The 25,283-nt window shown below is 60.1% G+C and overlaps 1 protein-coding gene across 6 annotated transcripts in view; it reads left to right on the top strand.

The window, feature by feature from the left end:
• CAMTA1 (calmodulin binding transcription activator 1) overlaps positions 1–25,283 on the top strand; it is a 540,293-nt gene that overhangs the window by 184,298 nt on the left and 330,712 nt on the right. For all 6 annotated transcript variants that reach the window (XM_084875718.1, XM_084875717.1, XM_084875716.1 and 3 more), the window contains exon 4: positions 22,145–22,212. In XM_084875718.1, coding sequence (XP_084731844.1) covers positions 22,145–22,212 — 68 coding nt within the window. The remainder of the gene's footprint in view (positions 1–22,144; positions 22,213–25,283) is intronic.

The following is a 25,283-nucleotide window of genomic DNA, read 5'->3' as shown; positions in this document are numbered from 1 at the left end:
CACCCCTTGGGGACCTCTTCCCTATAGCATGTGCTCCCACTGCCTTCCTGCAGGGAGTGCGGGGCGGGGGAGGGGGTGTCCCTGTGCTTGTCCGTCTCATCACCTCAGGGTGACAGCGTGTGGCTGGCAGGCGGGGGCTCCTGGGGTGGCCGCTCCTTTTGCTGCTTTTCTCACCCCGAGTTTAAGGCCGTGAGTGGGGGTGGGGGTGGGGAATGGAGGCTTCCCTGTGGGTTCAAGGGCAGATCTCCGCAAGGCGAGCTCCCCGCTGGGCCAGGAGGAAGGATGGAGGAGAGGCCGGCTGCCCAGCCTCCGGGTCTACAGCAGAGAGCGCGCCTCCGGGTCCTCTGGGCCTGAGGACGTTGGCGACATGGATGGGCGGTGCCGGTCTCATTCCTGCCGGAGCACTCAGTGCTGCGCTCGCCTCACAAGCCCGGCTCTGCAGGCTGCGCCCTCCTGACGGCGGCGGGCCCCGGCCCCGGCAGTGCCGGTGTGTCCTTGGCCCTGCGATGCGGCGTATCCTCTGGCCACCAAGCCGTCCCCTCTGGCAGCAATGGGCGCAGGACGCAGAGCCAGGCCTGGGAAGAAGACTGCCCATCTGAGGACGCCCCTTCACTGTCCCCAGGTCCCTGGCCCCGCCAGGCCAGGCCATGTGGAGGCGGCAGAATTGGGGGATGGAGGGCTACCTTCCACCGAGAGGCAGGGTGGGCAGAGCCAGCGTGGCCGGCCTTTCTCACAGGGACCCTGCCGTGGGGTTGGCATCGCCCTGTGTGACCTCCTCACCATGGCTGCCATTCCCAGGAGGAGTGTGGGAGAGGGGACCCCACCTTCTCCTCACACCCACTGGAGCAGCCCTGCGGGCGTCGGCTTTGCCCGCTTGTGGCTATTTGTCCAGAGTCCCGGTGCCATGACACCTCCCTGATGGCCAGGACCGGGTCCCCCCTACACCCCGACCTGCGGAGCGTCCGCCCCGCGCTTGCCCGAGGCCGCCTGTGCGGGGGTGGCTCCCGCTCTCCGCGTCTTGTTTTCCTCTCTCCGTTCAGCTTCAGGTCGGAGCTCTGTGAGGTCGCGGAAGCTGTGAAGTCTGACAGACTCGCCATCTGAGCAGACAGACTGTCCGGGCGCTGCACTTGGCTCGCGCGGCGGCGACAGGCCGGGAAATCCCCAGGCTTCCCGCCTGGCTGTTGCCGGAGCGAGTTTGGTCCAGTTCAGCGGGCATTAACCCAGGGCCTCCCCGTGCCAGGCATGACGCCAGGTGTCAGGGCGGTGAGTGGGGCCGCCCTGCCCCGTCCCAGCCCGGGCAGCGGGCACACACTCGTCCCCCAAGGCATCCCACCCGCCAGCTGTGGGCATGAAGGTGCCACCCAAGCTCCCTGGGCGCCACTGCCCTGCCTGCATCCCTCTGAGAGCGAGCGGCTGTGCGGACCAGTGGTTAGTGCTCTGAATGCCTCCTGCGGAGGGCACAGGGAGGGGGCTGAGGGTCATGTGCTGGGAAAGGCCTTTTTGGGGAAGGTCAGGGCGAGGTCTGACCGGCAGAGGAAGGGCCTGGCAGGAGAGGTGGGAGGGTACGCAGCTTTGAGATGCCCGTAGGTGAGAGCCAGAGATTCTGTAGATTTGACCTGGAGTCACTCGGTGATGGGCAGTATATGGAGAGGGGAAGCCTGGGGAGAAACCAGTTTAAGGAGGAAAAAAAAAAAAAATTCAATTTTGGTCCGGCCAGTCTGATTCAGTGGTTGAGCGTTGACCGATGAACCGAGAGGTCATAGTTTGATTCCCAGTCAAGGGCCCAGGCCCAGGTTTTGGGCTCGATTCCCAGTGTGTGGTGTGTAGGAGGCGGCTGCTCAATGATTCTCTCTCATCATTGATGTTTCTATCCCTCTCTCTCTCTCCCTTCCTCTCTGAAATCAATAAAAAAAAATTTTTTTAATTCCCGTTTTGGACATGCTAAATGTGAGATTTTATTACACATCCATGTGGCGAGGCCGAGCAGGGTCAGGAGCCCGGGGTCAGGAGCGCAGGGAGGGAGTGGCGCTGGTGTGTGGCCCTGGATGGGGGTCGGGGGAGGAGAGGTGAGCGCGGGCCAGGCGGGCGCTGTGAGCTCGGACACACAGTGCCCAGGGTGGGCGGGCGGGACAGGTGGCCACGCGGCACCACAGGAGGGAGCAGGCCCCGGTGGGTGTACGAAGGCGGGAGGGAGAACCAGGGGGAGGAGGAGGGTCGGCCCTGTGGACGTCGCTGAGCAGCTGAGGTGACAGGAAGAGGGGCGCCCTCCGTGGAGGCGGGCGGGATTGATGGGCGCACTGGCTGGCGGCTGTGGCCGCGGACAGGAATCCAGGAAGGGCGGCAGCGGAGAGGACGGGGGGAGCCCTGAGTCACAGCATGTGGTTATGGAGGCCGGCTAGGGTGCTCTTCTCCCCTCCCGGGGCCCAGCGGGGGCAGGGGCAGCGGGCGCAGGGGCTGTGCCTTTGGGCGCTGCAGGGCAGAGGGGCGCAGGGGCGCACAGGCTGCCCGCCAGGCGATCTGCCCGCACCCGCTGAGCAGTGAGACTCCCTCTCGGCCCAGCCTGGGGAATGTGACAGCACAGGAGAGAATGAGCGGTGCTGCCCACAGGCCGAAATTGCACCGTATTTTACAGAGCATGTGCGGCTGAGGTTCCCCCAGGAGGCCGCTGGGTAATGAGAACCTCTGCCTTCAACCTTCCCCCTCAGTCACCTGCTGGACCTCAGCCCGGCCTCAGGCCCAGGAGAGGGGCTGGAAGGAGGGGCCCTCTGCCCTCTCGAGGAGGCGGGCTAGCTGAGCAGGGTGCCTGGAAGGGTCTGGAACCTCCAGCTCCTGGTGTGAAAGCCTCAGGGGCTGCTAGCACCGCTCCTGTCCTCCCCAGCCAGCAGGACACCAATCAGAGCAGCTCCGGGGAGGGGAGGCTCAGGGGAGGGGAGGCTCCGGGGAGGGGGAGGCTCAGGGGAGGGGAGGCTCAGGGGAGGGGGAGGCTCAGGGGAGGGGGAGGCTCAGAGGGGGAGGCTCAGGGGAGGGGAGGCTCAGGGGAGGGGAGGCTCAGGGGAGGGGAGGCTCAGGGAGGGGAGGCTCAGGGGAGAGGAGGCTCAGGGGAGGGGAGGCTCAGGGGAGGGGAGGCTCAGGGAGGGGAGGCTCAGGGGAGAGGAGGCTCAGGGGAGGGGAGGCTCAGGGAGAGGAGGCTCAGGGGAGAGGAGGCTCAGGGGAGAGGAGGCTCAGGGGAGGGGAGGCTCAGGGGAGGGGAGGCTCAGGGAGGGGAGGCTCAGGGGAGAGGAGGCTCAGGGGAGGGGAGGCTCAGGGGAGGGGAGGCTCAGGGAGGGGAGGCTCAGGGGAGAGGAGGCTCAGGGGAGGGGAGGCTCAGGGGAGGGGAGGCTCAGGGAGGGGAGGCTCAGGGGAGGGGAGGCTCAGGGGAGGGGAGGCTCAGGGAGGGGAGGCTCAGGGGAGGGGAGGCTCAGGGGAGGGGAGGCTCAGGGGAGGGGAGGCTCAGGGAGGGGAGGCTCAGGGGAGAGGAGGCTCAGGGGAGGGGAGGCTCAGGGGAGGGGAGGCTCAGGGAGGGGAGGCTCAGGGGAGGGGAGGCTCAGGGGAGGGGAGGCTCAGGGAGGGGAGGCTCAGGGGAGGGGAGGCTCAGGGGAGGGGAGGCTCAGGGAGGGGAGGCTCAGGGGAGGGGAGGCTCAGGGGAGGGGAGGCTCAGGGGAGGGGAGGCTCAGGGAGGGGAGGCTCAGGGGAGAGGAGGCTCAGGGGAGGGGAGGCTCAGGGGAGGGGAGGCTCAGGGAGGGGAGGCTCAGGGGAGAGGAGGCTCAGGGGAGGGGAGGCTCAGGGGAGGGGAGGCTCAGGGAGGGGAGGCTCAGGGGAGAGGAGGCTCAGGGGAGGGGAGGCTCAGGGGAGGGGAGGCTCAGGGAGGGGAGGCCCAGGGGAGGGGAGGCTCAGGGGAGGGGAGGCTCAGGGGAGGGGAGGCTCAGGGAGGGGAGGCTCAGGGGAGGGGAGGCTCAGGGGAGGGAAGGCTCAGGGAGGGGAGGCTCAGGGGAGAGGAGGCTCAGGGGAGGGGAGGCTCTGGCAGGCTCTGCGGCCCTGACATCCCAGCCCGCAGGGGCTGGAGGGAGACACACGGTTGTCCTGCACTTTCCAGATGCTCAGGAAAGGGCATGGCTTTAGGCGCTTCTGCTTCAGGTCAGCTTCGCCAGGAGTTCCCTCGGGTCCGAAGTAAACAGTTTTTCACTCAGCACCGGCTTCTCCTCACGGGAGCACTGGGCGCGGTGGGCAGTGTCAGCTGCCTGTTGCTGCAGGGACTTCCGGGCTCACCCAGGCCCCTCCAGCCCTAAGCCCCCTGGGCTTTGGGAACCCAGTGCCTTCTGAGAGCCGGCCTGCCTTCTGGGTGAGGCCAGGCCTAGTGACCCCTAGTGGTGACAAGAGGGGGCGCGGTCATCTCAGACCCAGGCCTGGACCAGGAGGGTGGCAGCGAGCCTCCACCATGCAGGCCTCCTCCACCTGCATCCGGCCCTCCTCCACCTGCATCCGGCACTCTTCCACCTGCATCCGGCCCTCCTCCACCTGGATCCGGCCCTCCTCCACCTGCATCCAGCCCTCCTCCACCATCCAGCCCTCCTCCACCTGCATCCGGCCCTCCTCCACCTGGATCCGGCCCTCCTCCACCTGGATCCGGCCCTCCTCCACCTGGATCCGGCACTCTTCCACCTGCATCCGGCCCTCCTCCACCTGGATCCGGCACTCCTCCACCTGCATCCGGCCCTCCTCCACCTGGATCCGGCCCTCCTCCACCTGGATCCGGCCCTCCTCCACCTGGATCCGGCCCTCCTCCACCTGGATCCGGCCCTCCTCCACCTGGATCCGGCACTCTTCCACCTGCATCCGGCCCTCCTCCACCTGCATCCGGCCCTCCTCCACCTGCATCCGGCCCTCCTCCACCTGCATCCGGCCCTCCTCCACCTGCATCCAGCCCTCCTCCACCATCCAGCCCTCCTCCACCTGCATCCGGCCCTCCTCCACCTGGATCCGGCCCTCCTCCACCTGGATCCGGCCCTCCTCCACCTGCATCCGGCCCTCTTCCACCTGCATCCGGCCCTCCTTCACCTGGATCCGGCCCTCTTCCACCTGCATCCGGCCCTCCTCCACCTGGATCCAGCCCTCCTCCACCTGCATCCAGCCCTCCTCCACCTGCATCCAGCCCTCCTTCACCATCCAGCCCTCCTCCACCTGCATCCGGCCCTCCTCCACCCGGCCCTTCTCCACCTGGCCCTCCTCCACCTGCATCCAGCCCTCCAGCTCACCAAATTGTCAGCGGCAGCCGGTTGTTTCCAAGCGTAGAAATGGTCTCTGAGTTTCAATTCTCGGAAAATCGCCGAGGCCAGGTGAAGATGTGGCGAGTCACCTGCTTCGGTGCACGAGGCCGGGGAGCAGCCGTGCTTTCTGGCCCTGAGCCCCGTGGGCTCTGCAGAGGGGCGGGCGGGCTGTGTCCGGGCCAGGGGCGTGTAAGGAGAGGCCCCTGGAGCTCCATCCTCCCGCCTGACAGCCGGCCTGCTCCAGGTGGGGCCCCGCGTCCGCAGGGAGGCCCAGGTGCTGGCCAGCGTGGGCAGCGCGTCAGGCAGGGCCCACAGGCCCACGCTTCTCAGGGGCACGAGTGGGCGGTGCCCCCTCCAAAAGGTCATCAGTGACGAACAGGCCGGAGGGGGGGAGGGGACCGGGTCGGATTTGGATGCGTGTTTCCCCGGCCACGTCCCTCCTGTTTGTGATCTTGGGCTAGAGCAATTGACAGATGGCCTGATGGGAAGCAAGAGCAAACAATAGACTCACTCGAAAGCTACAGTGAATAGAATTTAATTGAATTTTTTTTGTGTGTGTGCAGACATTGATTTGACCCTGGAAGATGTATGGAGTAAATCACGGGGGGGGGGGGGAATTAATATACATTAAAGTGTAGTTTATTATCACGGAACTTTTATTGTGCTCGGAGTTGTGTTTTTAATTATTATTTTAATGACTTTCTGTACTTCCAATTGTGATAAATCTATTTTATTTTTTTGAATAAGCGGAGTCTGGTTTTGCAAGGTGAAGTGCGGAGCAGGGCTGTCCACGAGCACTGCGCCTCCGTTAATGAGAGCGAACAGGTTACGGGGACTGAAAATGAACCGATTTACACGCGTGAAAAGCCGGTTAATGCCCAGCCTTTAGGCACCAAGGCTGCAGATTGTGGCTCTGTCGGGCCCGCCCTCTGGGCTCCTGTTGGACCAGCGGAGATTGGCGTTTTAACCCAATAAGTGGAGGAAACTCTGAACGTGAACCTGCCTGGGCCCAGTTAGGAAGGACAGAGGGTTGGGCCCTGGGGTGGCGGAATCCTGCGAGGACGGAGGTCGTTGTCGGTGTCCTTGAGGGAGGAGGCAGGGCCGGGCTCTGTGGGCAGAATCGGGCTCGGGGCTGTGTCTCCAGGGGCAGCGTGCGGCCCTTCCGGTGGAGATGGGCTCCCTGACCGCCCGTCTCCACGGCCTCGCCCACGCTGTGCTGAGTGCCCGGGTGCCGGGTCCTGGCCGTGTGCCCTCCGCACCCAGTGCAGGCCTCTCGTTTCCGTATTCGGTGCCACTGGCTGCGCGGGGGGGGGGGGGGGGGGGTGGCAGCGGCGCCCTCCCGGCCGCACACTGGGCGGACACCCTGACCCTGCAGGCCGTCCGGGGCGCGTCCGGAGCACGCAGAGAGGAGGCAGGGGCTCGCAGACACAGGTCCGGCCAGAAGCCGCCTCAGGGTTTGTGAGCAGACGGCCTTGAACAGGCACGTTGGTTTCCGTTTTTGTTCACTCAGTAAACATGGATCGGTCTGGGCACAGCTCTGTGGTGGGGCTGGGGTTCAGAGGTGGCGGGGGAGGTCTCCATGTTCCGGTGAGGAGTGGAGGAGGAGGGCCGCGGCGGCAGTGCAGTGACAGGCACGGCGAGGCGGGAGTACAGACCAGCTCCCTCAGGGGGACGGTGAGGCTTAGGCAGCGGGAGGGGACCTGGAGGAGAGAGAGCTCAGGGCGATTCTGGGAGGAGGGTCCTTTCTAGGCACAGGGAATTGCAAGTGCAAAGCACAGCAGCAGCATGTGGTGTGTGTGTGTGTGTGTGTGTGTGTGGAGCAGCCAGCGGGCAGTGTGTGTGTGGGGGCAGCAGTATGTGGTATGTATGTGGGTGGGCAGCCGGGGGGAGGGCGGTGTAGGGCCCCGCAGTGTGTGGTGTGTATGTGGGGCGGGGGGGAGCCAGGGGGTAGTATAGGCTCAGCAGCAATTGGTGTGTGTATGTGGGGGGGGGGGGCGGGGTAGCTGTCAAGCGGCAGTGTGGGGCCCAGCAGCATGTGGTGTGTGTGTGTGTGGGGGGGCAGCCAGGAGCCCAGTGGCCAGAGCAGAGTGGAGGGAGCAGATCAGAGAGGCCTGGGGCCCACATATGCTTTGAATTTGACGTCAGCTTGGCTTTGACTGTGCGGGAGGTGGGAGGCCCCTGAGAGACTTGCCCTGGGTGGTGTGTGGTGAGCAGGATTGAGCGGCGGGGGGGGGGGGGGGGGGCGGGAGGGGCCAGGAGGAGGCCATGCAGCCCTCTGGGCACCGGTGCTGGGGCCCCGATCCAGGGGACAGCGGGGCGGGGGGGGGGGGAGGGCGGGGGGACGTGGTGGATTCTGGACACGTTTGAAGGCAGAGGGTAGGCCCTCCTCACACACAGACTAGGAGGTGCCTGCGAGTTAGGGAGACAAGAATGACTCGGGTGTCAACTGAGGCAGCAGGTGTGGGACGCTTCAAAGGAAGTTCACTCCGGAGGGAGCCTCAGCGTGGAGGATAAAGCCACTTAACGGAAACCTTTTCAGCTTTCTGATCTCATAAAGCACGACGGAGCCTGCCGCAGGCATGTGGGGACGCTGATAGGATGTTGTTGGAGACTCATACCTGGCACATGGCCCTTGTGAGCGAGGTGTGGGCAGTGGGGGCTGTGAGCCGGGCTCTGGCGGGTTCAGGTCTCTGTCGTGCTGCCTCCGAGGGTTGGAAGTAAACCAAAGGTTTGGTGAACTTCCCATTTGCAGCGGCTGTGGAGTGTCACAGGAAGACCCGAGGCAGGGACACGTGTCTCAGCGAAGCTGTCGGCGTGTCCGGTGCACCCCCTCCCCCAGCCGCTCCCGCATCCTGTCCAATGGCAGCTGCAGGACAGCACGTCCCAGCCACAGAGCCCCCTGACTGACTGAGAGTCTTCGAAGTCTCGCTTCTTTTGTCCGATGATAAAAACACACCAGTTGTAGGAAAAAATGGGAAAGTTGGAGAAAATGTATAAAAGAGAAACGTATCTGAGGCCTCCCACCAAAATCCAACTCTGGTTCACATTCCAGTGGGTTTCCTCCTGGTGGTTTCGGAAGTGGAATAGCATATTGGAGTTGCTGTGCTGCTTGTATGTCTAAAACATGTTTGCTGTTCCATTCCTTTGCCTCTCGGGTTTCCTCCTCAAGGTGGTAGGGTACGCATTGCATTCCGCGGCGGTTTCAGTGGCCGTGTCCCCTGGCAGCGTTGAGTTTGCCACCCAAACCTGCAGCTAAGCGAGATGGTGATACTGGGGACCCTTGTTCAGACGTCACCCCCTGGGGGTGCGCGGCTGCGGGTCCTGAGTTCCAGGCTCTGTGTTAAGTACTTCGCATAAATGAACTCGTTTAACCCTCACCACCACCACCGGACACAGGCCCAGCCATTGTTCCAGACTGCAGTTAACCCTTTCCCACTGGGCTGGCCCTGCGTTGGATGCGAGGGCGGAGGCTGAGGGAATGCACGCATGTATGTGATGTACATGTCTCTGAGGAAGTGTCTGAGCAGAAGTTCCAAGAAGCAGTGCTGCCTGCGGTGCGTGGTGCCATTCCCCACTTCATTCCATTCATTCATTCATTCATTCATTCATTCCCATGAAAAATGACCACCGTCCGCTCTGGGTTGATTACAGGACTCCCCAACGGGCTGCTGGGTCACGGGGCTTAGGGAATGGCCACCCGGGGCACTAAGTTGGTTCAGCACCAAGGACAGCAGCCCCCACCCTCCCTCTCCTGTTGTCACAGGCTGGGTCCTTATTCTGCCCACCAGCTGTGCTCAGATCAGATGGCTTTGTGAGTCAGTGCCGGGCCTCCCGGAAAGAAAGCCCAGGTCTTCTCATGGCTGAGTCCCCCACAATGTTGGACCCAGACCCCCAGAGGCTATGGAGCTCGCCAGGTGAGGGTGGGGACTCTGCTTCACGGCTGCTCCCTGCGGGTGCGTGGCTGCAGGCCCTGGGACTGACGGTGTGGCCTGCCCTCGCGATGGAGGGGGAGGCCCCCCCTCATTGCATCTCTGACACCCACAGAAAAAGACCAGCCCCATCTCACCTTGCCCTGTGAGGACATGAAGAGAAAGCTTCCTTTCCGCTAGAGCAGTGGTCGGCAAACTCAGTCCACAGAGCCAAATATCAACAGTACAATGACTGACATTTCTTTGGAGAGCCAAATTTTTTAAAATTAAACTTCTTCTAACGCCACTTCTTCAAAATAGACTCGCCCAGGCCGTGGTATTTTGTGGAAGAGCCACCCTCAAGGGGCCAAAGAGCTGCATGTGGCTCGAGAGCCGCAGTTTGCCGACCAGGGCATGAGAGCTTGACATCTGTGCGTCGGCACGTCACTGGGTCCTCAGGAGGCACGTCTGATGGGCGTGTTGTTCCCCTGCGGCCAGGCTGCTCTGCAGGGGACACAACAGGACGTCTGTGGGCGCCTGACCTTTTTAAAAAATACTTTTTTGTTGATTGCAGAGAGGAAGGGAGAGGGAGAGAGAGAAACATCAATGATGAGAGTGAACCATTGATCGGCTGCCTCCTGCACACCCCACACTGGGGATCGATCCGGCAAACTGGGCCTGTGCTCTGACCGGGAATCGAACCATGACCTCCTGGTTCATAGGTCGAAACTCAACCATTGAGCCACACCAGCTGGGCAGCTCCTTACCTTTGACCTTACTGCTGGATGTTACTGAGAAGTATGAGGAGCTCAGATCTCTCTGTTTTCTGCAGCACTCAGATTCTGAGGACGGGGCCCACGAGGTCAAAGGGAAGATGGACGTAGATTATCCATAGTCCGTTTGGGAAGCATCTCCTGTTTGTACTTTAATGGAGGCCTCGGAGGGACCGAGGCTGTGTCTTTGGGAGCAGGGTGGATCAGTGATGTCTGTGGCCAGAGCCCCGTCCTGTTCTGCTTTCCCGGGGGGAGGGAGAGTGGGGGAGGGGGAGGCGGTCCTGTCAGAGCAGCCAGCGGTGGCCCTAGAGGTGCGTGCCAGCCAGGAAGCTGTGCCCATGCGTGTGCTAAGGTCTCCGAGCAAACCGCACCGCTCTCCAAAGCAGGGGAACAGCTGCCTCTGGAAAATGCAGGATTCTCCTCCTGTTCGCTCTTCCGCTGCACACGCTCCACGCCAGGGCGCCCGCCCGCCGAGGGGGCTGGTGGGCACAGGTGTTTGCACGCGAGGGCGGCCACGGGGCCGAGCGTCCCTGGTGGAGGCGGGCTGTGGAACCCAAACACCTCCCATCCATTAAGGGCCACCAGCGGCCTGTAATCAAGTCACACTCTGTTAGTTACACAATTAACTTGTTTGTTTGAAGTGCGAATTAAGGATTTGAGCCTCTGCTAATTAATCTTCCTTGCTCCCGACTTTCGCTGGAATCCCTGTGTTTTCCGGTCGGGCGGTCCTGGGATGGAAGGAAAGCGACCTGTGGACTCGGTTTTCTTCCTGCGTGAGCTCCGCGTCTGTTCCGCGTCCACACAGATGGGACAGAGTGGCTCTGACTCCTTCCCCACCGCCCTCCTGTTCCTTCCATCCCCGGCTCGCTCTGTGACTCCGGGGAGGTCCCCTCCCCCCCCGAGGCTCCACATGCTGCACCCTGTCAGTGGGAGCGGAGAGGGCTCCCCTTCGCAGCCCCTGCGGCTCCCGGGCTGTGACTCCCCCAGAAGGAGTAGCCGTAGACAATGGGATTCCGTATGGGGCCTTCGGGCTGGGCCGGAGTGTCTGCTGGGAAGGAAGACAGGAGGTTTTGATCAATGGTTTCTGCGTGTACCTTGGATGTGTTAATTCTAAGATTGCCGGCTTCTGCTTTTTATTCATTTTCCTGGGTTGGGAGTGGGGTGGTGTCAGGCTGAGTGTTGGGGTTTGTTCTGTAGGGAGCTGTTAGCTGTTCAGAGCTGGGTGGCAGGGAGGCTGGAGCAGGGCCAGATGCACACCCGGCGCCGTCTCCAGAGGCACCAGGGCCACATCTGCTCCTCCCAGAGCCTCTCTGACCTTCCAGAGCCTTCTCTGACCTCTGTGATGACGAAGACCCACCTCCGAAGTGCTCTCCTGCTTAATATGTTAGAGCAGAGGGGAGATGGTTAGCATGTGGGTGGGGTTATGTACTGGGAGGAAGAGAGCACACATGTCCACACACACACACACACACACACACACATACACACACACACGCCCCTACACACGCCCTGCTATACTTTCCTGATTTATTTCACCAGGAATTCGGGATTTCTCTTCAGGGAGGAGGCTGCACAAGACCACGAGATGCAGGATATTTTTGCATCGCCGTCCCCTGTCCCTGGTTCCTAATGGGAGTTGGCAGCGTGGAGCTGTCAGTGACACTTTCTGTGCAGATAAAACCCTGCCAAGGTTGAAAAGGAAGCTAAGTTCTCGCAACACTGCTTCTGCTTTATATTCAGCGTGTAGCTCTCCCGCAAGGACTCACACAAACCCCTGCGTGTGGAGCTCCTCTGGCTCCTGAGCTGCATGTGTCACATCGCACGTCCACATCCTACCCGGCCGGGGTGCGAGGAAGGACGGGCAGGGGGGGTTGAAGCACGGCCCGGGGTCAGCTGTCCCCAACACCCTCTCCTCCCACTCAGCTTCGAGGAAGCCCGCACCCTGGGCTCCGTGGCAGCCTCTCTCTGGGCAGCATGGCACCCACAGAGGCGTAGCCCCAGTGCCTCGGGCTGGCTCTGTCCTCTCCAAAGATTGCTGACCTGCCTCTCCCAGAGCAGGATGGAAATCTAAAAATCCCTGGCGCGTCTTCTGCTGCTCTTCGTGAGGGAGTGACTGGAGCCAGACTTGTCCGCATGCCAACAGTGATGACCAAACTGGACAGAGTATGAGAGCTGAATCGTTTCAGATGCTACACGACTGTCCAGACAGGACTGTGGTTCCCAAGAGGAGACTGGGGGTCCCAGGGTCCCTGTATTTCTGCTGGGAGGCATTTCAAAATGGCGGTTTCAGGGGGGGTCCCCATGCAGTGTGCCCCCATATTGCCGAACTGGGGAGACGCACATCGAATCCTGGGGAGGACGGGAAGGCCAGAATTCCGAAGGCAGAAGATCAGAGGGGAGAGGGCCTTGTGGATAAAGTGCTCCTGGCGTCTGCCCGGGTCCCCTGGGAAGTCCTGCTGGATGCTAAGCTGCTGAGGTGAGGTGACAGTCCACAAGGTGGGCTAAAATTTAGCCTCTGCGGGCTGGGAGGTGAACAGCTCCCGGCGCTCTCTCAGGACTGGCAGGCGCTCAAACTCAGACCGGCCAGATGGCAGAGGCCTCCCCACATGCATGGGACACTCAGTACAGAAAGGAAAGGAATGCCAGTGGGGCAAGACATTTCTAGAGCAAGAGGTGCTGCAGACTCACCTTATGAAGGTCAGAAATAAGTCTTGAGAGCATCACATTGATGCTCAGGTAACTCAAATGCCTGCCAGGGAAAGCCTGACACTCTTTATTTAAAGATGTCCTGGCTGCCAGGGTTCCAGATTTGATGAAAATTATAAACCTAATGATTCAAGAAGCTCAACACATCCTGAGCAAGATAAATACAAAGAACATCACAGTAAGGCACACCATAATCCAACTGCTTCAAATGTGTGATAAAGAGAAAGTCTTAAAATCAGTGGGGGTAGGGCAGGGGTGGGGCAGGGAAGAAGGGGTACATTACAAGAGGCAAAGATAAAAACTTCTGCAGATTTATCACTGACACCATGCAAGCCAGGCCCCAGCTGGTGTGGCTCAGTGGATAGAGCGTTGGCCTCTGGACTGAAGGGTCCTGGTTTCAACTCTGGTCAAGGGCACATGCCTGGGTTGTGGGCTCAATCCCCAGTAGAGGGCCTGCAAGAGGCAGCCAATCAATGATTCTCTCTCATCATTGGTGTTTCTATCTCCCTCTCCCTCTCACTTCTTCTCTGAAACACAAACACACACACACACACAAACACACACACACACACACACACACACACACACACACACACACTAGAGGCCCAGTGCATGAAATTTAATTTCGTGCATGGGTAGGGTCCCCAGGCCTGGCTGCTGGTCAGGGCTGATCAGAGCTGATCGGGCCTTCCTTCATTTCTCACCACCCCCTGGTGGTCAACACACGTCACAGCGAGTGATTGAACTTCTGGTCTCATGGTCAAACTCCCGAGGGGACACTTTGCATGTTAGCCTTTTATATATATATAAATATGAAACCATGTAAGCCAGGAGAAATGGGACACAGTCTCTTAAATTCCGAGGGGAGTCAGGGTTGGTAGGGGAAACATTGCAAGGGACAAAGATAAGAACTTTTGCAGATTTATCATTGGCACCGTGCTCTTCAGCCAGCATTCTATATGCAGTGCAATGACCTTAAAAAATAACAGTGAAGAAGTTTTCTAATCTTACAGCCACACAAACCAGCACATGCACACAGAGAATCCACTGCTTGGAGACCTGCCTTACAGGAAATGTTAAAGGCAGTTTCATGTGAAGAAGAACAAAACAATGGGGAGTGCTGAAAATGGCGTATGTGTAGTTAAATGTATTTTCCCTCATTTTAAATTTGATTAAAGGTAATCAATTGCTTACATCACTGTATTGGGGCCTGGAACATATTTAGGAATAAAATAGATGACAGCAAGCAGTACCAGGAATGAGGGGAGGGGCAAAGTGGAATCACTCTTTGAGCCCTAAAAATATCTACAAAATGGTTTAATATTCAAAGGAAGATTCCATTAGATTAAAGAGCATAATGCACATCCTAGAGCAATCACAGTAAAACAGGCAAACCTAACAGTGGAGTTAAACTGAAATACCAAAGGAAAATCACTTAATCCAATAGGAGGTAAGAAAAAGAGGAAAAGGAAACAAAGAACAAAGTGGAAGAAATAGAAAACAAATAGCATGATGGTTAATTTAAACTTGACCATGTCAATAATTACACTAAATATAAACAGTCTAAACACCCCAAATAAAACGCAGAGAACTTGAAGTAGACAAACATTTCTTAAATTGGGCGGGAGGAGAAAAAATGGTAAATTGGACTTTAGCAAATTTAAAAAATTAAAAATATATATATATATTCTATTGACTTTTTACAGAGAGGAAGGGAGAGGGATAGAGAGTTAGAAACGTAGATGAGAGAGAATCATCAACCAGCTGCCTCCTGCACACCCCCCACTGGGGATGTACCCGCAATCACTCTTTGAGCCCTAAAAATATCAAAGGCATGTGCCCTTGACCGGAATCGAACCTGGGACCTTTCAGTCCGCAGACCGACGCCCTATCCACTGAGCCAAACTGGTTTCTGCACAAATTTAAAAACTTTTGCTCTTTGAAATATGACCAGAAGAAAATAAAACAGTAAGCCAGAGACTGGAAGAAATTTTTCATAACGCATCAACCTGATAGAGGGCTCCTGTCCAAAATACAAAAAGAACTATTACAATTCAACAACAGTACAAACAGCCTAATTAAAAATCAGGCAGCCATGAAAACGGACTTCACAAAAGAAGACATATAGTAACGAGAACACACATGAAAAATGTTAAATACTATCATGAGGAAAAAGCAAATGGAAGCTTCAGTGAGATAAGTACACACCCACCAAAATGGCTAAAATTGAAAAGACCGTCAGTGCCAAGTGTTGGCAGAGATGTGGAGCAACTTCACGTGCATCCCGGGCGGAACCATAAAGCGGTGCCGCCTCTTTGGGAAACGGTTTGGCAGCTTCCTGGGCAGTCAAACCTGTACCTACCACGTGGCCAAGAAGCTCCATGTCTGGGTTTTCCCCAAAGAAAAGTGAAATGTGTGTCCACACACAGACCTGCGAATGAGCGTTGGTTTGTTCATGACAGTCCCCCGCTGGGGACCGCACACGTGCTTCTCAGCGCTGGCGTGTGTGAACTGCGTGTGATCATCCCCCCCAGGGGATGGCTCTCTGCAGTGAGAGGAACCGGCTCCTGCCGATACACACGGCCCGATAGACACGGCCGCGTGGATCCATCTCAGCCACGTCATTTTGAGCGAAAGAAGCCAGACCCAAAGGAGTGCGTCCTGTGGGATTGCGTGTGAGTGGAGTTCTAGAAGAGGGAGACTCCCCTGCAGGGCAGGAAGCGGACTGTGGGTGCTGGGGGCTGCCGCTGGCCAGGTGTGAGGGACCTTCTCCGGGGGCCCGGACTGTCTTCTGTCTCCAACGTGGTGACGGACACAGGGATGTGTTTGTCCATGATCACGGACCTGCACGCCTACGAGGAGTTGCGTTTTATTGTAGGAAATTGTGCCTCCGTGGAGCTGGTCACCCGGTGACCCCATGTGCACACATCACCTGGTGGGGTGCACGGGTGCCGCCCCGAATCTCAGGCAGGAAAGGGCCGTGACTCACCAGATCCTGCAGCCGGAGGGAGGGGGGGCTTCTCTCTGTTCCACAGGAAGCGCTTTGTGTCTCCCCAGAGAGGCAGCTATTTCTCTCACAAAGGAACGCGCAGGACACACATTGTCTCAGTGCCTTCAGGCTGGCGTGTGGCCGGCGGCCAGGAGACGAGCCGGGAGCCGGAGAGCTCCCTCGACGCCAGTCTTCCCTGCCGGTGTCTCCCCACCCTCTGCCTCCCGGTCTGTGTCTGAGGGGGACCAGCCACGTGGGGCCGTGTTCTCAGGCTGTGGGCGGTTCTGACGCCGGCGGGTGCAGGCAGGTCACAGAAACCACACCGGACGGAGGAAACTTGGCATGAGGAATTGCTGACCATGAAAGGTGGCTGAGCCTGAGTTGGAATATTTATCTCTGGAGGGAAGACTGGCCAGCTTCCTGCGAGGCGGGGAGGGGGTGCCCGGAGAGAGGGGGAGAGGTGCCACCGGAGCCGGGCATGGAAATGGCTACGTATTCATTCAGTCAAGGCCAGTCTCGTCCTCCCCACCCCATTGCTTTTCAGAGAGAATGGGAGGAAGCGGGGGTGGGGGTGAGGTGCGGGGGGCGGGGGCGGAGAGGGAGGGAGAGAGAAACATTGATGTGAGACATATTGACTGGTTGCCTCCCACACGTATGAGTGAACCTGCAGCCCAGGCACGCTGCCCTTGATGGGGAACCAAGCCCACATCCCTTCGGTGCACAGAGTGGTGCTCCAACCACCGAGAGGCCAGTTATTTTTGTGAAGTGCGTGAGCGATGGGCCCTGGGGGAATGTGCCTCCGCTGTAAACATGCGGCCAGAGTGGACACTCACACGGCCTGAACGAAGTTCAAACGGGAGCTGCCTCTGTGGCACCCGAGGACACGAAGTATGACACTGTGAGTCCTCCAACCACGAGGCTCTCACGTGGTGGCTGGGCAGCTGCTGGGCCAGCTGTTCGAAGAGGCGCCAGCCCCCCTAAGCACCCCCCCCCCTTACCTCCCAGCCCTGGTCTCTTACAGATAAAACCCTGCACAGAACGCTCATGAAAACACACTTTACACAACGGTCTCTTGGTTGAAAGATCCAGTTTTGAGAGCAAAACATCTGAGGTCGCGTAGACCACAGATATTTTTATTCCTTCGACTCTTTAATTCGTCCCGACCAGGGCTCCAGGCGCTGAGACCCGCTCTTGTCTCCCGACATCGGACCCGCGTCTGGAAGACAGGCGGCCGGTGGGAGGTACTGACTGATGGCAGGGAAGGGGCTCCTGACCGTGCTCCGAGGGCGGCTTCAGGGGAAATGGGGGGCAGTTCTCTGGGCTGGGGTGTCTGCCCCCGTGAGCGACGGGCCTGCCTTTGGAAGGCCGGTGATGCCCGTGTGACCGGGTGCTGTGCCGCCTGTGGTCCTGCCCTCTGCCCTGCCGGGGAGGGCCGCCCGCTGCCCTGGTGCCAGCGGACGGAAGGGGTGGGGGCCTCGGCGGCTCCGGTTTGTCCCTGCCACCGCAGACATCCTCACTCGGCGGCCGTTTTTCTAGCTGAGCATCCAGAGGACAAACTAACCATTTAAAATCTGCAAGCTGGACAGTCTTTGCTTTGGAGCCTGCGGCGGATTCCTTCATTCTGACAGCCCGGCCATTCTTCTCACTGACGCGGGTGCGGGATCCAGGACGAGGGTGATGCTGAGGGCACGGGCCCTGGGCCAGGCCTGCAGGCTCGGGGCCCGCCTCCGTGGGCGGGAGCGCTGGCATGATCTCTTCCCGGAGCCCCCCTCGCTACACGGGATGGCCACGCTTCCTCCTTTACTGGGATAATGCACACAGCGTGATGTTTGCCTCTGGTGGCGCTTAGAACATTCAGTGTGTGACCTGCACCACTATCCAGAAAGGAAACCACGTCCCCCATCCGCTGTCACTCCCACCCCCTCTCTCACTCCCTGGCGACCACTCCTCTTTGTCTCCACGCATTCGCCGCCTGGATGTCCCGGAGAAGTGGAATCAGGAACATGTGTCTGGCTTCTTCCTCTCAGTCTGTTTTCAAGTTCACCCATGTAGCATGTGCGGTAATGTCCTTCCTCTGAGGGATTCAGCGCTCTGTTCTCTGCACCCCCGTCCCCTACTTGTCCACCCGCGTGCTGACAGACACCCGGCGGCCTGCACGCTGGGCTGCGGACAGAGCTGCTCCGAGCAGCCACGTGCCCCCTGTTATTTGAGCCCTTGGTGTCGCTTCTTAGGGGCGCGCTCTCCTCTTGTGGGACATTCTGCGAATTTCCTGGGCCAGCCTTGAGCTTGAGAGGCATCAGGTGGGAAGGTCATGGCCACCGCGGGGTCCAGGCCCCTTGGTCAGCCAGACACGTGCTGGCCTCGGGCACAACCCTCCTGCTCTCCGTCCCTCAGTCTCCCGCTCTGTAGAAAGGAGGTAGACCAGGTCTGTCTTTTCGCAGTCTGGGGAGCCTGGTGGGGGGAGCTTTGGGGAGAAGGAAGCCAGTTGGGCGGGCTGAGGGCTGGTCACAGCTCCTTCCCTCTTCCCCAGGAGCCCCATGCTGTGCCTGTTGTTGGGTCTGCCCAGACAGCCCTGTCCCCGAAGGACATGAATCATACGGGGAGAAGGAGGAGGAGGAGGACTAGGGGTAGGAATCAGCTTGATCCTGCCGGAAGGAGACACTCCGGCCCCTGGAGGCCCAGCCTGGCTCCGCCTGGTCCCTGAAGGCGGTGGGGCAGGGACGTGGCTCTGGGCCGTGGGGAGCAGGAGGCTGTCAGACCGTTTGGAGGAGGCATGGCCCTCGCATGGGGCATTCACTTCTCCGCCCGAGCACGTCCTGGCTGCCCCCGAAGCATTCAGAGCAGCAGTGGGGAGCGTGGGCTCTGGAACCATCCTGCCTGGATCTGCAGAGATGAGCCTGTGACCTTGGGCAGACCACGTACCTGCTCTGCGCCTCAGTTTCCCCGCCTGTAAAGTGGGCATGTTCCTCCTTCATCGTTTTTTATGAGGATTAAGTGAGGCGACCCCACAGGCTCCTAGAGCAGTCACTGGCCTTAGACATCACTCTGCCAGTGTTAGCCATCACCATGGTAACGATGACACAGACAGTGAAGGCACTCGGGCCCCCAAATCAGCCCCCTTCCCAGCCCGGGGACGCGTCTCACTGGGAATGTTGACGGTCCTTCCTTTGCTCTGCGTGACTTCACCTCTGAGCTTCCGTGTGGCTCTTTGGCGTGTGCGTGTCCATCTCCCACCAGTTCTAGGCTTTGGGCAGCCAGGTCCAGCCGGGGACTGCCCACGGACGGGGAGGTGGACGGAGACCGGATGAGGGAAGTGGGCTGGGCAGGCAGGTGGCTCGGACGTGCCCAGCAGCGGGAGGTGGTGTGGGGGCCGAGGCGGCCTCAGGGCCTGGCCAGCCTGAGCAGGACGGGGTGGGCCTGGGCCGGGCCCTTGGTTTCCTTTGCTCAGAGAGGCTGCTGGGCAGAGGGCCGGGTGGTCCTAGGGGGCTCGGTGTGGGGTGTCACTGTTGTCCGGGGAGGAGGGTGCTCTGAGGTAGTTGCTCAGCTGGCGTGACTTCCCGGCCGCGGCCTCTTGCACAGCCGCTCAGCGGAGCCCTGATGACCCGCGGGGTTTGGCCGCACAGCTGGCAGACTGTGGGTCCTGCTGCATCACTTCCTGTGAGCCATCCAATGTCTCTCCCCTCCTCGCTGTGAGCTCTGTCAGGGCAGACCTCCGTGGTCTTGTCCCCTGAGGCACACAGTAGGTGCTCAGCAGCTAATCTTGAATCAGTAAGTGGTCCTAGAGCTTCTCTCTCTCCCTCTCTCTCTCTCTTAAATATTTTTATTGAATTCAGAGAAGAAGGGAGAGGGAGAGAGAGAGAAACATCAATGATGAGAGAGAATCATTGATTGGCTGCCTCATGCATGCCCCACCCTGGGGATGGAGCCCACAACCCGGGCCTGTGCCCTGACTGGGAATTGAACCCTGACCTCCTGGTTCGTAGGTCAACACTCCACCACTGAGCCTCTCTGGAGCTTTTCTCTTTGAAGGGCATTTACTGGGGGGGAGGGGGGGAGTGGGGGGGGGGTCTGCAGATTGGCGTGAGTGTTGACAGGGATGTTCACGAAGGACTTCTTCGGGCGCCTGGGTCTCTGGGAGGGACACTGATAAACCTAGAGGTGGTGGGACGCGGTGTGTCCCCATCCTCTGGGCCAGGGGGGCACAGTTCCCAGCCTGGTCCTGGGCAAGGGCAGGGACGCGAGGGGCTCCTGTGGCCACAGACCAGGCCTCTGCACTGCAAGCTCCCGGAAGTGCAGGTGGGTGGGCCGGCACACACACGGGCCTCAATTTACCTAAACGCCCACTGACTTCAGCCGCTGCCCGCTCTCGGTGCCCAGGGAAAACCAGCGGCGCCTGGAGATGCTGGAAGGATTGACTCTAGGTAACTCCGGGCACTCACCATGATAGAGCCACTCACTGTGGGCACGGGGTGCAGGGCAGAGGGGATGGGGGGGCAAGGTGGGGATCGACGAAGGCAAGCCCAGCAGTGCTGGCGACCTCTGAGGGACCACACAGCACTGCCCCCCTCAGGCTGTGGGCGGGCTCACACCGCGGAGACTGGTGGGAGGATAAGGTGGCCGTGGTGGCGGGCGCGGCTGTGCGTTAAGAACCATCGCTCCTGACGACCGCCCGTGGGTGCGTGATCGCAGGTGCAGACGGCTGAGTCCCGGGCTCCAGACCTGCCAGTGAACATGGTCGGGCCGCAGCCCCAGCAGGTCTGTGTGCTCCCGGCCTGTCACCTCCCCCCGTGACCCAGTCAGCGGAGTCTCCGCCGGGGTGTACCGGCAGGGGCTGCGTTTTGCTGCCTCTAAGCGCTGGCTTCCACCATCCTCAGTGACAAACGTTCACAGACACACGTCCGCTCAGGGAGGGAGAGCATTGCCGGGCGCTCAGCGCCAGCTGCAGCCCGTGTGGAAACCCATTTGGTGCGGCAGCCGCCTCTGCCGTAGGCCTGCCCCCTCCGGCACCGAGGGCCGCCTCACGGCAGAGGCTGGCTTCCGGAGCCCTGACCCCATCTCTGCCGGGGCCTGTGCACTGCGTGTACGGCCGCTGGTTTCCCCTTTAACCTGCCCTGCCTGCCTGGCTCTGGTGACAGTCTCTTCTTAGTCCCCAAAGCCAAGTCCAGGGTCTCAGGTCACAGGTGTGCAGCACGGGTCCCAGCCCAGTGCGGGGTGACTGCTGAGGGAGGTTGTGCTCCCAGGGGAGGGCTGTGCCCCTGGGGGAGGCCCCCTGGCTGCAGAGGAGTGAGACAGGGCCTCCACCACGTGGCTCTGACAGTCCAGGGCCGCAGCCCGCGTGCAGCCGTCGCCAAGGCCAAGGGGAGCGTGGCCGGAGCAGCCGTAGTGGAAGCGTGGTCCCTGCCAGGCCCGTCAGCCTGTGGAGCCGGGAGCGATGGGCCGTGTCCTGCTCTGAGCGGGCAGTGACTTCGGTGGATGTCACCCCTAGCTCCTATGGAAATCATTAATAAACCAGCCATCCCATCTGCAGGGAGGTGCTGTGTTTATAAATATTTAATTTACCTCCAGGTGCCCACATTCCCTCCATCTTTGCCTCAACTCTGCTGACGTGGCTCAGCTCAATGGATTAAGTTATCAGAGTGGGAATGGTCCTCTCTCCCTGGTTTTCCTTCTTTCTCTCTCCCCCCTCCCTCCCTCCCTCCTCTCTCCCTCCCTCTCTGTCTTGTTCTCTCTCCTTTTCTCTCTCCCCACTCCCTCCTCCCCCTCTCCCTCTCCATTTACCCCTCTCCCTCTCCATTTACCCCTCTCCTTCTCCCCCTCCCTCCCCCCCCCCCCCCCGACCGCCCGTCTCCCTGGAAGGTGAATTTATTGTATCTGTGATCTCCGTGTGATGGGCTCAGGGGTTGGGATGGAGCTGGGAGAGCCAGCATCTCTGTGACACCACGAAAGGCCAGGCAGGCTTTGGAAGACAGACAGACAGAACTCTCGAAGGGCGACCTCTCGAATGGAGACCTGTTGTGGGCATGCGCTTCCCTTTCCAAATGGATGCCGTTTAGAATCGGCCGTGGTGTCTGAGTTTCCCACCCACAGAGATACCTGGGCCCTGCCACCCTCTCCTCTTGGGAAGCGTGCTCAGACGCCTGCTGTGCGGCAGGGTGAATGGAACGGGCTTTCAGCAAACACAAGGGACGGACGCAGCCCTCGTGGGGGTTCCCTGGGCGGGGTTCCCTGGGCGGGGTTCCCTGGGCGGGGTTCCCTGGGCGGGGGTTCCCTGGGCGGGGTTCCCTGGGCGGGGTTCCCTGGGCAGGGTTCCCCTGGGTGAGGGTTCCCTGGGCGGGGTTCCCCTGGGCGGGGTTCCTCTGGGCGGTGCCCAGCCCCGCCAGGAGGCAGCCGCGCACCGGGCAGACCCTCAGCTCGCAGCGTCCGTCCGTGGCACCGTGGTCACTGTCTCTCTGCTCTTCGTTTCAGGAGATCGCAGCGTATCTGATAACCTTCGAGAAGCACGAAGAATGGCTCACCACATCCCCTAAGACGAGGTAAGCCGATCCCGCAGCCCTTCCGCTGCGCACGGGAGGGGTGCGTTTTCCTGGCCTGTCTGATCGGCGGTCATGTCCGGCCGAGGGGAAATGCCACGTGGTGTGTGCTGGCTCGTGGCACCGAGAGCGCTGATTGGCCCAGGACCTCGGGCACGAGGGCGGGGGTCCCACAGCTCCCTGCAGGCGGGGCGGCGCTCTCTCCCTGGCGCTCACCGCCGCCCCAGCCTACGGGCCCTGCGAGCCTTGTTCCCCAGGAGCCTCGGGCGTTTATTTTGGGAACCTGCCACCGGTGTTGTCTAGAGACTCATTTTAAAAAAGGGAACCCCTGAATGGCCCACACCCACCTCAGTGAGGCTGACAAACGGAATTTGGGTTATTCTTGGTGGCAGTGGCTACGCGTGTGGTTTATGCCGCGGTGAATGTCCTTGAACCTGCACCTGCCTTAGACCCCGGGCTTCTCCGCCGCCCTGGGGAGGAGAGGGCTGGGCGGATCCCGCCATGGAGGGCTGGTCCCAGGCTGGAGGCTGGGCCTCAGGAAGCAGCTGCCAGGGTCCCCCGGGCGTGGGCAGGGCGGGGATGGAGGGAGAGCACTGCCTGCTGGGCCGGGCTCCCCGTGTCCACGGTGGCGCGCCCCGGGAGGAGGGGCAGTTCTGCGGTTGTTCAGGGACCTTCCCAAATCAGTGGTGAGCGAGCCCGGCCCCGCCCGCCGGCGCCGCTGAATTAATTGGTGCGGTAACTGCCGCGCATCCCGGCCCCTGGTGACAGGGAATCAGCGGCGCTGACGCGGCTGCGCGAGGGGCAGGCGGCTCCTGGCCGCCGCCGCTCCTCCGTTTTGGGAAATTAATAAAAACGAATTGCACCGCTGACATTTATAGAGTTTCCTAATAAAGTGATACATTGTTTGTGCGGCGGAATCCCTATTAAATTAATTGTCGTAATCAGTGCATATAGATGTTGGCGCAGGGGCTTTGGGGGGCCCGGGCCGGTCTCCGGGGCCTTGCCTGGATTCTGCCCTAATTACCGAGCGCCCGCCCGGAGCCGGCACCTGTTTCATACGGAAGCGCTCCGGGCAGACGGCCCGCGCCGAATGCTCCTCAGCTCCTGTGGTGGCAGCGGCAGCGGCAGCGGGGACTCTCGGGGTGCTGAGTCTCGCAGCACCGTGACCACGCCATTGGCAGACCCGGGAGCGCCCAGTCCCCCACCCCACGGGCGAATTTCCCTTCTTGGAGTCGAGAGCTTCCCCCGCTCTGTTAGAATGTTCTCCCGGCTCCTCCTTCCCGCCTGATCCGGGGGTCACTTCCTCTGCGAGGCCAGCCCCGAACCCAGTCCGATGTCACACCCTCCCCCAGCCAACTCCGTCCGCCTCCTGCTTATGTTCCCCGAGAGCCTACCTCCATCGGACACTGTGTCCCCCTCCCCCCCTCTGAGGGCGAGCAGGCCGAGAGGAGGGGCACTGCGGTCTGGCTTGGGCGTGGCTGCCCCCCTCGCCACCTTGGGGCTGTCCACGGGGAGGGAGGAGGCCTGCGGCACCGTTCCTTTTGTCTCACGTCCCCCCCAGGACCGGCTGCTGGGCCCACACTGTCTCTGTCGTTCTTTTCCTGCTCAGTGGTCATTTTTATTATTAGATTCTAAGAGAAATTCTTTTTTTTAAGATTTTTTATTGAACGTATTGGGGTGACATTGGTTAATGGGATTATATAGGCCTCAGGGGTGCAGTCCTATAACACATCACCTGTGCACTGTACTGTGTGTGCACTGCCCCAGGTCAAGTCTCCTTCCATCACCACTTATCCCCCTCCCCCTCTCCTACACCCTCCACCCCTTCCCTCTGATCATCACCATCCTGTTGTCTGTCTATGATAGGGGTGTCGAACTCAATCAGAGAAGGGGCCAAAATCTAAAATCCAGCCTAAATCGCGGGCCGAATGGTTTACTGAACAGTCATAAACTGACAATATCATAAACTGACAGCGGAGTGCAGTGATGACAGCGCGGTGCGGGCCACATTGCAAGGCCTGGCGGGCTGGATTTGGCCCGCGGGCCTTGTGTTTGACACATGTGGTCTATGAGTTCTGCTGTTTCTGTTTTGTTTTTTGCTTAATCCCTTCACCTTCTTCACCCAGGCCCCAAACTCCCCTCCACTCCCAGGAGCCGTCAGAGTGTTCTCTGTATCAATGAGTCTGTTAGTTTATTTTGTTAATTAGATCCCACATATGCGTGAGATCATGTGACACTTGTCTTTCTCTGACTGGCTTATTTCACTTAGCGTGATGCTCTCCAGGTCCCTCCGTGCTGTCGCAAAAGGCAAGACTTCCTTCTTTGACTTACGGCTGAGCAGTATTTCACTGGGAACGTCCCCCAGTGTTTTACCCCCGGCGCCGTGCTTCGAAGTCCTTTCCCCAGCTCTGTGGGCAGTGAGTCCCGGAGAGGGTGCAGGGCCTGTCCCGGCCGTCCGGCGCGCATCGGAGCTAGAATTTGAATTTGAGCTGGATAAGGCCGCAGTCTTAGCACTTTGCAGGGGGGTGTAGGGTTTGAGGGTGCCCCCTGGTCCCCTCCACCTCCAGCTCCAGGACTTCTGAGCCCCAGGACCAGGCACCAGGCAGAGCGTCAGTGGGTGCGCGAGCTTAGGTGCCAGGGCTCCTGTGTTGTGTCCTGAACTGGATTCGGCCCCCAAGTCGCAGGCAGAATGGGAGGAACGCACTGTCCCCCTATATTTCAGAGGAGGTGAGAGGGGGAGAGAGAAACATCAATGAGAGAAAATCATTGATTGGCTGCCTTCTGCACGTCCCACACTGGGATCAAGCCTGCAACCTGGACATATGCCCTGATGGGGAATCGAACCGAGACCTCCTAGTTCATAGGTTGACGCTCAGTCGCTGAGCCACGCCGGCCGGGCAGCAACCCAGTGACTTACTCCTCTCCCCTGGGAAACGCGGGCCTTCCCCGGAGGCCGGGACTGCAGGCTCCGGATGGGATGGACGGCATTACCTTCCCAGGAACCCTGTGTCACGGGAAGGAGGCTGGAAAATGCTGTTACTTATCTCATTAACTAATTAGATTTCTAGGGTAGC

This window comes from Pipistrellus hanaki (genome assembly GCF_964339955.1).
Source record: "Pipistrellus hanaki genome assembly, chromosome: 2".
Lineage (NCBI taxonomy): Eukaryota > Metazoa > Chordata > Mammalia > Chiroptera > Vespertilionidae > Pipistrellus > Pipistrellus hanaki.
The sequence above is the reverse complement of the archived record's forward strand: the minus strand, read 5'-3'. Positions and strand labels throughout refer to the sequence as shown.